Source organism: Watersipora subatra, chromosome 1 (genome assembly GCF_963576615.1).
Source record: "Watersipora subatra chromosome 1, tzWatSuba1.1, whole genome shotgun sequence".
Lineage (NCBI taxonomy): Eukaryota > Metazoa > Bryozoa > Gymnolaemata > Cheilostomatida > Watersiporidae > Watersipora > Watersipora subatra.
This window is the reverse complement of record NC_088708.1, coordinates 54,633,359-54,645,181: the sequence shown is the minus strand read 5'-3', so window position 1 is coordinate 54,645,181 and position 11,823 is coordinate 54,633,359. Positions and strand designations below refer to the sequence as shown.

Below are 11,823 nucleotides of genomic sequence, written 5' to 3'. Positions count from 1 at the left end.
TTCAGGCAAGCGAGATGATGCGTGTAAGATTAAAAGCGGTTTTCCGCCAGTCGGTAAGTGCATGACATGGTAGCAAGTCTTACTCGGTGTCTGTGAGAATGATAATCGTTCCATTTTACTTGAACATTTAAAACTGGTTTCGATAGTTTTACAATAATGCTATGCAATAGTGGACTGCAATGGCGTACATGATCGTTCATGTTTAAAAACTGACTGATTCCATAGCTTTTTAAACCTTCAAAACGGCTGATATATTAACTAAATACATATAAACCTTTAATTATTATCATTTGAATGGCGGTAAGTCATTGCTAGCAGTATCTAAGGAGGCATCACAAAAGCTGTCAAACACTCGGTCTTTAAATTGTCAGCAAATTTGAGTTAGTTGAGAGACCAGACTTGTGCTTCGCTAGGTGAAATGTAGTGCATCTGTTACACCGTTAGCAAAGAGAGTATTTGGTTGACCTTGTCATGTAGCACCTTATATGACTGGTTTCAGTTTAGAGGGCTCTAAAACGCTGCAATTTTTTTTATAAATAAGTATGATTTCTAATATTTCATCAAAATTGGTCCGGTAATTTAGAAGTAGAACACTTTTTTTCCAATTAAAAAACCATTAAAAACAACTAATTATGTTTTATTGATTGAATGCTTGTAGGCTTATTTACTATGTTTTGTCTACTATATGAGAGTTTTTTAATTTATTCCCATTTGGATAACTGTATCTTGAACCTACACACATTTTAATCTTGCATAATTTCTGCTTACACGCACTATATATGAACAAGTAATATGTTTGAAATAATGGTAGCATGCAGTATCATGAACACATTTTTAGAACCAGAAGGGATTACATAAGCTAAAAGAATGGGATACTATTTTGATTGGTCAATCCAACCAGTTCAATAGTTCATCAATTAGATAGACGACAGGTAGTTAGTGAACTGTGTTAATTATAGCGGCTATTGGCTAAAACATTCGGCAGACATAAAAAAAACTTGAACTAAATAGCATGCTATGTATGTGATGTAGGTTTCGGAGTTGTCTTTCTATCTTCTACTAAATAGGAAAGTAGGCACCTATCACGGGATGCTGGACGGTGCCAATTGCTCTCTTTTGCTCTGTGCCAATTAGAGCCAAAAAAATGGCACACAAACTCATTGCAAGCAATATTTATATGGGCTGGTGTTGAGGCAATTGATGTGTGTTGTCAGGTAGGACTGTTGGTGTTTGATCTGTTTTACGTGGATTGCAGGAACGATAGCGGTGATGTCAGTTGCTGTGGTCGTCTTTGCCATACTCCTATGCTTCCGTGCAACCCTGAAATCTAAAGTTGAACCATTTGTCAGCATGAACTCAGGACGCGGCTCCCCAGGACGCCAAACACCTATACAATCAGTCAAAAATTCAAAGCACGATGCAAATAAATTTCCAAAAATAGAAAAACCCGCACAATATTATGACAGGTTTGTAAAGATTACCATAAGAATTTTATAGATATGATGTATAAAAAGCATATTCTCAAGCCAAAATGCACTTAAACTATATGTTGTCAGTTGTCACACAGAAATGCGAGCAAAATCTTTAGCTCACAGCTTGTAACAAATCTCTTTTATTTCCGGCTATAGTCTGTTTATAGTTTTTCTTTGTCATTCATTTCTCTACTAGATGAATGCCTGGCCTTGAACGGGTAAGAAAAAAGAGTTTTTGCATAAAACATTATTTTCAACTGGCTAAGTTTCTTTCCCTGATGAATGTGAGCAACTTAAGCTAGTCTAAATGTTTACTAAAATGATAGACGTTATTATGACTTGGGCCAGCATTACGAAAAAGGATTGTGACATGATCTCTCATGCAATCATGATTTTTAAGCATGCTAGCTGAAGCGTGAAGTGTGCTATTTTAACCAATTAGTATTTAAGATTGGTAGTTGTGATATGTATGACCACAATTATTGCTGCTTAGTGTAGTGGATAGACTTGCTTGTCTGAAAACATGGAGGTTTTGAGTTTAAATCCAACTCGAAGGGGATTTGAACTCGGAACATGCACCTCGAGTGGGATTTTTCATCCTTATAACCTTATCACTATTACTGGCTTATCTACGCTAGCAGTCCTATGCACCGTCAGACATCGTGAGGTGTAATGAGTATGCGCACAACTATTCCAGTATGTGGAAAAGTGGCAGCATAACCAAGTGGTTATAAGTGGTTAGCATGTCAGTCTATGAAGCCGAAAATTTGAATCTGATTCTCATGCGATTCATTAATTTTTTTCCTTACATCTAAGCATGTCTTCGGATAAACAAACAGGGGTCTAATTATAGAAAAGATTATTTTTTATTCACAAGTGTAATGAAACACATAGACATAAACTACATTCAAGTTCCTAAAATTCTATATAATAACCAAATCAAGTGGGTTATTGTATAGGCTACAGAAAGTTGAAGTTGGTCAATGTAGGATAAAAGTGACTAACTGTCTTTTCTTGGAGCATTTATTCGGCACTTGCACCCTAAATTTTGGATCATAGTAGTATCTATTTATTGAAAATGATACTACTTGTGTATCCTAACATCTAATGATACTAAGTATAGCTAATGCTAGCAGTGAGCCTGATGAAGTCCAAGTTTTCTTTCACTTTCTATCAGATAGCAGCAAGTGAGTGTTAAAGAAGAAGCTATTGAAAATGTGCCATATTAGAAAACTTCATCTGAACAAAAAACTTGGAAACCTAAAACTTTGGCTCCATATGAGCGAGTTAAAAAAACAATGCATGGGCAATAGAAATGCTATGTAATCTGTCAATCTGTTTGCCTTTGAAGAGCTGCTATAACCCAAGTTCACAGTTGGCCAACACAAATTACTTGACCCCCAATAGCTGGATTAAACTTTCGATGTGGCCAATTTTTCTATATTAAAGTTTTCATCTGATTCATGACTGACTTGTACAAAAGAAGTGAAATTCATTATAAATATATTTGTACGATAGTGATGTTTTTGTAAGTGTTTCACAGGCATACGCCGCTTTGCATACTATTGACTGGTGTGCTGCAAGTGTTGAGGCCCAACGGTTCTACAACTACATTTAGACAATTGTCTGGCTTATTATGCATGTTAAGACAGCACATTCTACACATGCATCTAAGGCTATTGGTAGAAGTAGAGAAGTGCCTCGATTAGCTGACAGAGAAAAAGTCATTTTCAAACATTGAGATAATCTGGGCATAAAAACTTTTTGACTTGAGCTGGAATGATGAATAAGAGAATGTTTATACAAGTAAACATAATAAATAAATGTATTGAGTCGTTGTAGTGAATGTAGTCTAGCAACTAAATGATTGCATCCCTTTTTCTCTTTTTCCCTCCCTCCCTCCCTCTCTCTCTCTCGCAGTCAGTCAAGGCTGCTAAGACTGTCTATTGTTGTAGTTTGTATGTGACGGCAGATCGTCAATCAGCTCGATTACAAGCAGTTTTTTGCCATAATTCTGTGTTGAACTACCTCCATTAAATTCCTCTTAGCTATTACATCTTTGTAGGGGTGCCTAGGCCTTTCTTGATTTCACTTACCATGGTGCGGAAACCAATTTTCGAGCTTTAAAACCTGAATAATTTATCAACTACAAAATAGTCAGTCATTACTTATTCAACTAACATATCTAAAAATTGTGAAAAAGGAGTGCAATTGTAGTTTTTTGTTATGAATTTCCTGTTGCACTCGTTTTTTTCAGGGTTCTGGGAAAATGGGTAGAGGATTTAGACTTGGGCGATGAGACAATTCAAGATGTTATATCCGTAGTCAACCCAGATCCTGGTGGAATGCCTAACATTCCATACAATGAAAATACTACAACAGATGTTCCCATGCCATCAGGTATGCTCATGTTATATATGGTGATGTTATACATGGAGACAATAATTTTGAATTTGAACAATGAACACTTATTCAAAGATTCTACCGCTGAAAGCAATGCTCATGTTATTTTAGGCAGCAATATATCTTAACCAATTTAGAATGCTGTGCAAAGGTCGACTGTAGGGAAGGTTCCAAATAGTTGCATCTATCTTACCAACCTGTTTCGTACCATTTTTCTGCACTTCTATTTCAATTTAGAGCAAAACCTGATAGTTCAACTATAGCTTAAATAGAAACTTTAGTCAGACACGTAAATTTTGCACTTTTCAACTTTGTCGTGTTTATTTGTAGTTGCTCTGATCAAGTATATTTGTAGTCTTGTATATGAAACAAAATCTTTCAATAATAGCTTTTTAACAACCTCACTTATTATAGCCAACACATTTACATGCAAGATTAGTCAAAAACTCTGATTATACAACAAAGTAACTGCTCATAATGCTGCTCTTGTAGGATCCTACTTGATACAAGCAAATCCTGCAGCGCAAATTATGATACCAGCTCATTATGCTACCCGACGGGCATTAATTCACTACGGATCAACTGCACTACCTGTCTATACTATCCCCATGCCAGTGCCAGTATATAACACAAATCCTGGTGGACAAAGAAACTCTATTATTTGTAATCAATTAGGACTTAATACAGGTCCATACTGGCCAGAAATGCAAATGAGAGGTATGGCACAAGGCCCTGGAGGGATGGGGCCAGGTATGGCACAAAGCCCTGGCGGGATGGGGCCAGGTGGGATGGGACCAGGTGGCATGGGACCGGGGATGTTTTCAAATACGAATAGTATGGGTCAATGGATACATTCAATTAACAGATCAAAGAGCCAAACATACACAACATACTCCGGGCTGGCATAGCTATGGGTTTTCAGACTAGAAGATGAACTGACAATGACCTGCGTCAGCGAGAACAAGCAGGTGTATCAATGAAGAGTTTTACAGACAATTTCCTACAACCGTGTATTTTTAGGGTGCCCACTAACATTAATCACTAATAGTGATTGTACAATAATATAATATGCAATAAAATTTGCCTTGATCTACAACCTACTTCAGTTGATCAACTAAGTGGCAGTAATGGATTTGTTTGAAAAAGAAAACATACTTTTAGTTTACTAAAGAGAATGTACTAAAATTTTAAGGAATACTAATCTTGGAAAACTGCAGCACCAAATCTATTATCTTTGACTAAACAATCTTCCTGGGCATCACCTATCAGCCACTCTGAGTTGTTGCTCATAGCAATTTTATGCAATTCATTTTTCACAAGCAGCCAATCACGGTCCAGCTTTGATGTAACAATTCTGTCATCCTTTTGTCTTGGTTCATCACATTTTTCCTCTCCTGTAAGCCAACTGAATGTGTCCCTTGGCAGTTTAACTCCAACTTTAGCGCTTTCTGATATCAACCCAAGCTGCAGCCAACTGTTATCGTCAGTTTGGAAGCCTTGCCAGGAAGACCGTACCCAACTGTCATTCGAGTCGTTAGTAGAAGAATTCATGCCAGATCTTTTCTCATGCCACTCACTCATCTCAGTGTCCAACTGAACAGAGTTTGCAGAAACTGATGTTACATTTGTGTTACCCGGAATTAACCAATCATCAGTTACTGCATGACAGTTAGAAGTTCCAAAGATTCCTTGAGTCTTCAGATCTGTGGGGCATCCAGCAGCGGCATAATGGTAACCAAATGACTCGGCAGCAAAAGCTTCCATCGGCTCTTCCGATGCGCACGACACAATCGACTCGACAGACCTTCGTCGATGGTGATGATTAAGCTCCTCAGCGTCATCACTTTTGCAAGTGGCTACCCACTGTGACACATTATGCGGTGAATCATGCTGGAATATAGACTCCTTCCCTACTGATCTATCGGCAGATACTATACTCATGCTGCTGTCCTCAGATGTGCTGCCTGATAGAATGACGCAAGAGCTATGTAGAGAAGATGTGACATCAGATATCATTGTGCCGTCATCGCTACCAGAAGGTTGTCTCCTCCGGTACCCCTAAAATATATGCTACAGGATGTAAGTCTAGAAATAAAGGAGATCTACCGCGATCGACAAAACAATCGCTCAATAAACTTACATAGACAAAGGAAATGTTCAGACCTGTGAGGTGTTTAAAAGAAAAGCAAGATAGCATGAATAATGCGCTTTGATCAGTCATGTACATGGCCAAACCTCTCTAAGTGATCAATATTGGTAGAATGTAAAGCAATGATATGTGTCAGTTGACCAGTACTACTTCACAAGACTGATCTCGTTTAAATGTAATCCAAAATGGCTCATTTCCATTAATTAGCTGATTATATCCTCCAGGCAACTAGCAATAGTATATACTCTATTATTTTCCTGATCATGCATTCTAACAGATTATCTATGACTAACTTTCGATAAAATCTAAAGCTGTGATAATCACCAGTTGCTTCATGGCACCTGAAACGATCAACCTTATTAACCAAATTCCCAAATTTCTGTGTCAGAGTCAGTAGCAACAAAAAATAACTCTGCCTCGTTAGTCTGTACTGGCAACCATAATTATTGTTTTGATACGTTAGGACTACTTTTTGACACAATTGAGTCAATCTTTCATGACAAACTTTCTTTAATGAATTTATAATGTTCTTGACAAGAGAGATTTTTCAAGCTATCAATTCAACTGCATCGATCAACTTTCTTTCAATTTATTGTCGGATAGATTTGCATGGACAATGGCTTTATGAACAATGTGAAGAGCATTTGCATATTTAATATCAGCAATCTTTACATACATCTTCCTTCTGAAGTTGCCATATAGCGATGTGGGAGAGGTCAAGGTTTCATCACAATACCAATAAACTAGTGCAGATGTGGTTGGTAAACAGATTTGTTTCATGTTCACGAAGAAAATGATTGGACTTAATGTGTATCCTCCCAAGAAAAGCTTATTAGCGAGCATCATTATGATGTAATCAGCATAGTATCAAAGTATGATGACTCCAACTAAAAACTCGCGCAAATACTACATCAACTAGCAGCAGATTTGATCACTGCTACAGCAGGGGGTTCACTCTCAGCTTTCATCCCCAAAGGGCTAGGCGAAAAAAAAACACGTTTTTAGGGGTATTTTTTTGTTGGTCTGACACTAGTGTTTTCAAAAAAAGGGTATGTTTTATAGCTTGGTACATGAATAGCCCTTTTCTACACAGTGGAAAGGGGTATTCATGAGCAAAAAAAGGGTAATTAGTCTGTAGTGATGAAGGAGTAGTTTTTTTATTAATGTGTAAATCAGTGGAAAGGGTGCATTTTATCACATCTCAGACTAGCCTTGGGGAAGAATTGAAGAGAGTGAACCCCCTGGGACTGCTACAAAGCGACCCTGACCCTGCACAGCAAAGCTGGTGATAAGGCCTTCATACTTTAGACTTGATGCAGTCTATAACAAGCATAACAATCTGTTAATGAATTCATGAGCTATATCCACCAAACCACAGCAGTGAGTTACTGAGGTCGCTCACACTGACCTTCTCCAGCCACTCGTCCGCATCCCGCGCAGAAAGACTCTGCACTGAATGATAGGGACGTGGGCAGACGAGACTACTTGGAGTTGTCTCCTTCCTCAGCCATAGTCCCGCTGCCTCAGCCTTAACATGGGCAAAAATGCTGGGAGTCTCGGTGTCTGTAATATGATGAAACCTTAAAAATCATCAAGTAGTATGCTTATCTACTAGTAAACTGCAGATATCCTCGCGAATTGCTACTGACCACTTGATCAATCACAAGAATAGCCAAAAAAGGCTAATCTTTTGTATTTTCCCGCCAAGCATGCAAGCCAGTAATAATTGACATGAAAATTAGCAAAAAAATCATGTATCAACGGTGAAGCGAAGTTTCCAAATCAACATTCTCAAACTCTAAGATTTTGTCTGCTAATGGTACTTGCGTTTGCAAAAGCATATCACTCTTTTTATAACACTCATGGTGAAAATTCTGAGTGAGACTATGCAACTTATGTTAGACGCATAAGGAAGATATTTGTTGACACAAGCTCTACATGGCTGGAATCCACCAACAGAATGTGACTTGAGCATAGTCAATTCATTTGCGACATTTTGGTCAATGAGTCAAGTCAAACCAACATGTTGGTCTGAGTAATAATAGAGCATGCACTAAGTTATTGCTCAGATCCATATTAGATGATAATTATGCTGACGAACTTCAATAACCATAGTGGAAAATTCAGAAAGGACATCATGGCATTCATATGACTGAGCGTTATTCTAATTGGTAAATTTCTTTTTCAACCAAATGGCAAATACTTGTTTCCTAATACCCTTTTTCAACTTTTGGAAAAGATTTACAATATGCATGAGCTATCCATTTCGTCCGTATGTATAGCCAAAGTTTTAGTTGAGAGTGAATACATAATTAGAGAGGCAATGAACTAAATTGCATAATCATCTACATGAACTCCAGTCTCCAGCTGGTTTAGCTTAACAGCTTAGCGTAAATAACTTATAACTTGCATAATTATATGCAAATATCATGCATGTAAATTTTGTTCACTTACTTTTTGTCATGTTTCTCAAAAGTTATCTACTGATCAAGTAGTGGAACTGAGTTGCCTGTATCCTACCATCTCAGTAATTTATGACATCTGTACAGCATTGTGCGGTTGTAATGGAAGCGTGTAGGTACATTGCTACACTGAACTAACATCAAGCATTTGCGATACGAAAACCTACACATGTAGTTATCATAATTAACCTCCTGCACATACCAGTTTTATTTAAACTACTCGATAGCTTATTGTATACAGCCATCATGCTACATGCAAGATCGATATATAAAGTTTTGTTTATAAAGCAGCAATCGCTGGCTGTAATGAATTAATTATATCAATAATGTATCACTCCGAAAGATAACTTATATTGAAAGGCACATTTGAAGATAAGTTACGCAAGAAATGAATATCATTAACTCTAAAATGGTATGGCTAATGAGGTAATAGCCATTTTTTGCTTCGTGCTACAAAGGTCATGACCCAATGACCCAATTAGAAAAACAATTTAGCACGAGGAAGACCAACACGTGTTGAAGGGCCACTTGTGATTATTCAACGCATGAGTTCCCTTGAAACAGTAACATGGATAATGCAGCTCCAGATAAAGACAGCTAGTGAATATTCTGAATTAGTACTATCAAATGCAAGTTTAATAAATCAAATAAAACACTCCATAGCCAACGCATCCACAATCTACCTCCGTAACAAGATGAAAACAACAAACGGCACTCACCTTGACAAGTCTCGATGCTATCATGTATCAGCCACTCAGTAGAGATAAATTCCTGTGGAGGTCTTGAACTCTCAAAATGGTTGTTAGACGGTGTAAGCAGCCACTTAGTAACAGAGTCCGTTTCACTCTGTAATAATCCACAATAATCCAGCTATTGAAGCAGACTTTTTAGCATTTACTCTCTTCATAAAAACAAATAAAGTTGAATATCAATAGCTATATAATCTTCGGTTCAATTTAATACGGCTTCATGGTCAGCTCTAGTTTCTCGAGTGGATGCTTCTAAATTCTTATCAATAAACAGCAGAATGCATTCAATGACTACTTACGCTAGGTGCCGAGTTAGAAGTCATCGGTGTATAGACCATCAGTGGTTGCTGGTTTCTTTTGATGTTTTTTGTCAGGAGGTCATTAGCTGCAGCAAACTCATGACTAACTTCATCCGCTGACAGCATATCAATATCGTCAAACCTTAAATATGGAAATAATGAATCTTGTCTGAATGAGTATCGAACTCAAGACCATTTTGGCAAGAGTAAAGCTCAAGTAGTAAAAACACGGACATACTCCTATATAATAAAGAATATTCTGGTCACTTACTTCTCTAGGCATTCACCACAAGGATGTGGACTCTGAAGACAATTCCGGAGACAGCCGAGTACTTGACTCAGCTTGCTCAGCTGTGTCACCAAAGCATCATCCTTGCTGTGCAACAGCTTGTCCACTTCAACCAGTAGGTGCACTTCTTCCGACTGCATCGAGTTCCTTTCCATCACATATGCATTGAGAATTCTTTGCTTAGCCTGTGTTGAAGTAATCAGCCAAATATGCACCACAAAATCAGCAAAGCTATACAAGAAACATTCTTTTGAAATCGAAAAAATTGGAATTTAAACACTTTGAAGTGTATGAATACAAGAATGATTTTCAACACAAAATAACAGTAGCTAACCTCATAAGCTTTCTGAACTAAACTTTGGCGAACTCCCTGTAAAGACTTGATCGCACTTTCCACTTTCTCAATGCGCTGACACACAATCATACGAATAGTCTCAGTATCTTCCATGACCCTAATAGGAGGCTGTGTCAGACGGTGTTGTTATGACAAATTCGCTACAATGAAAAACCAAAAAGCATAACGTCTATAAACAATTGTTGTGAAAAGCAAATAAGGCAAGTTACAGGGTTAAGGAGATCTATATCTAGTGCACCTAAAGCTCTCAAACTACTTGCATATAAATCCTTTATTAGACCTATTTTGGAGTATGGATGCCAGGTGTGGGACCCGTACAAGAGATACGAGGTTGACCAGGTTGAGGCGGTTCAGAGAAAGGCTGTAAGATTTATTTGCAATGTTAAAGGTCGCGATATTGGTATAACTGGCTTAATTAAAGACATGAACCTGGAGACGTTAGAGGAACGTAGAACCAACTTGCGTAAATGTTTGTTATATAAAATGATCAGAGACGCCTGTTCCGAGTCTCCAGGAGCAATATCACACAAGTTTCCTGAGCTTTTTAGTAAAAATAAAAATGAAGATCATTGTACCACTAGAAGTCAGCGTGCCTCGCAGCCCATGAATTTAACCGCAAATAACAACAAGTACCATAATAGCTTCCTTCCGAGAACTATACGAGATATGAAACTCGGAGATATATATGTCATACAATAAGCTTTTTTATTTTTTGTTTTTGAGGTTGTAATTTTAGTCTATACTTTTGATTGTACAAACTTGAGGCCTGCACAATATATTCATATGAATATCTGCAGGATCTATTTATACCGATACCGATACCGAAGGAACACAAAACTAGGGCTAGATCAAAAAAGATTATTAATGCTAGGTTCGTCAAAAACAGTCTGCTTCCGTCAGGAGAGTACAAAAATTGATTGATAACCCAGAAACCCCTACGATTTGGTGATCAGAATAGCGTTCAGCTAAATAACGTAGACGTTTTTGCAAAATAGCAACTTTGTAGGTCATGGTTAGCACAAATACATAGGACCACGTACATGTACTTGGGTCTGGTAATCAAAACTAAGATTGAACTTAATGCATACAAAACAGTCAAATTGTAAAACGAAGGTTTATTACATTCTGTACTAACTGCTACTGCCTCGTCCGTTAACTGCCCAAGTAGTTACGAGAAAACTGCATGCAACTGTTCACTGATGATGAAATGTAAAGAAATAATCGCAGATCACTTCTATTACAACTATTGAGAATTCATTCAACTGTATTCATTTAATGATAAACGTTTCACAAAAACCAATTCGCAAGCGTAAAAAATAACGATTAACTTACAACTTTACCTCTTCGGTCACAGAAACTGTGTACGTGACCCAGTATGGGCCCATCATTTTATATGCGGCTCGAGAATGTTGACTCGTTAATAGGCTGGTATCTATGTTGTACCGCGATTGATCGATTCGACAAATACTATTCGAAATTAAAAAGTTGCAGCGGTGTGTATTGCCATCACACTTCCGAATTAAGTGAGCACTAAGTAGCTCTGCTTTCTAATTTTATTTTAGTAAGAAAATTTAACGCATGCACACAGCGAAAAACAAAAATCAATATATCCAGTATACTGAATCATGCAAAGCCACATAGTAAA

General features: G+C 37.5%; 1 protein-coding gene across 2 annotated transcripts; it reads right to left on the bottom strand.

The window, feature by feature from the left end:
- Positions 1-4,868: 4,868 nt before the first annotated feature.
- Positions 4,869-11,587, bottom strand: LOC137392507 (uncharacterized). 2 transcript variants are annotated; one of them, XM_068079015.1, is made up of 7 exons: positions 11,519-11,587; positions 10,158-10,318; positions 9,806-10,008; positions 9,535-9,676; positions 9,206-9,332; positions 7,433-7,587; positions 4,869-5,933 (listed from the first exon to the last, which is right to left on the bottom strand). In XM_068079015.1, exons 2-7 carry the CDS (start codon positions 10,269-10,271, stop codon positions 5,073-5,075), a joined length of 1,602 nt encoding a protein of 533 aa, XP_067935116.1. In that variant the 5' UTR covers positions 10,272-10,318; positions 11,519-11,587; the 3' UTR covers positions 4,869-5,072. The 2 variants fall into 2 exon arrangements, with proteins under 2 accessions (XP_067935116.1, XP_067935115.1); XM_068079014.1 differs by having other exon boundaries at positions 11,511-11,564.
- Between the last annotated feature and the right edge of the window lie 236 nt (positions 11,588-11,823).

Excerpts from the sequence above, each read along its gene's own strand:
- LOC137392507 (XM_068079015.1), bottom strand. The coding sequence starts at position 10,271 with ATGGAAGATACTGAGACTATTCGTATGATTGTGTGTCAGCGCATTGAG. Across the intron at positions 9,677-9,805 it reads TGTGGTGAATGCCTAGAGAA|GTTTGACGATATTGATATGC; the intron begins GTAAGTGACCAG and ends TCCATATTTAAG. Across the intron at positions 7,588-9,205 it reads TAGCATCGAGACTTGTCAAG|ACACCGAGACTCCCAGCATT; the intron begins GTGAGTGCCGTT and ends ATCATATTACAG.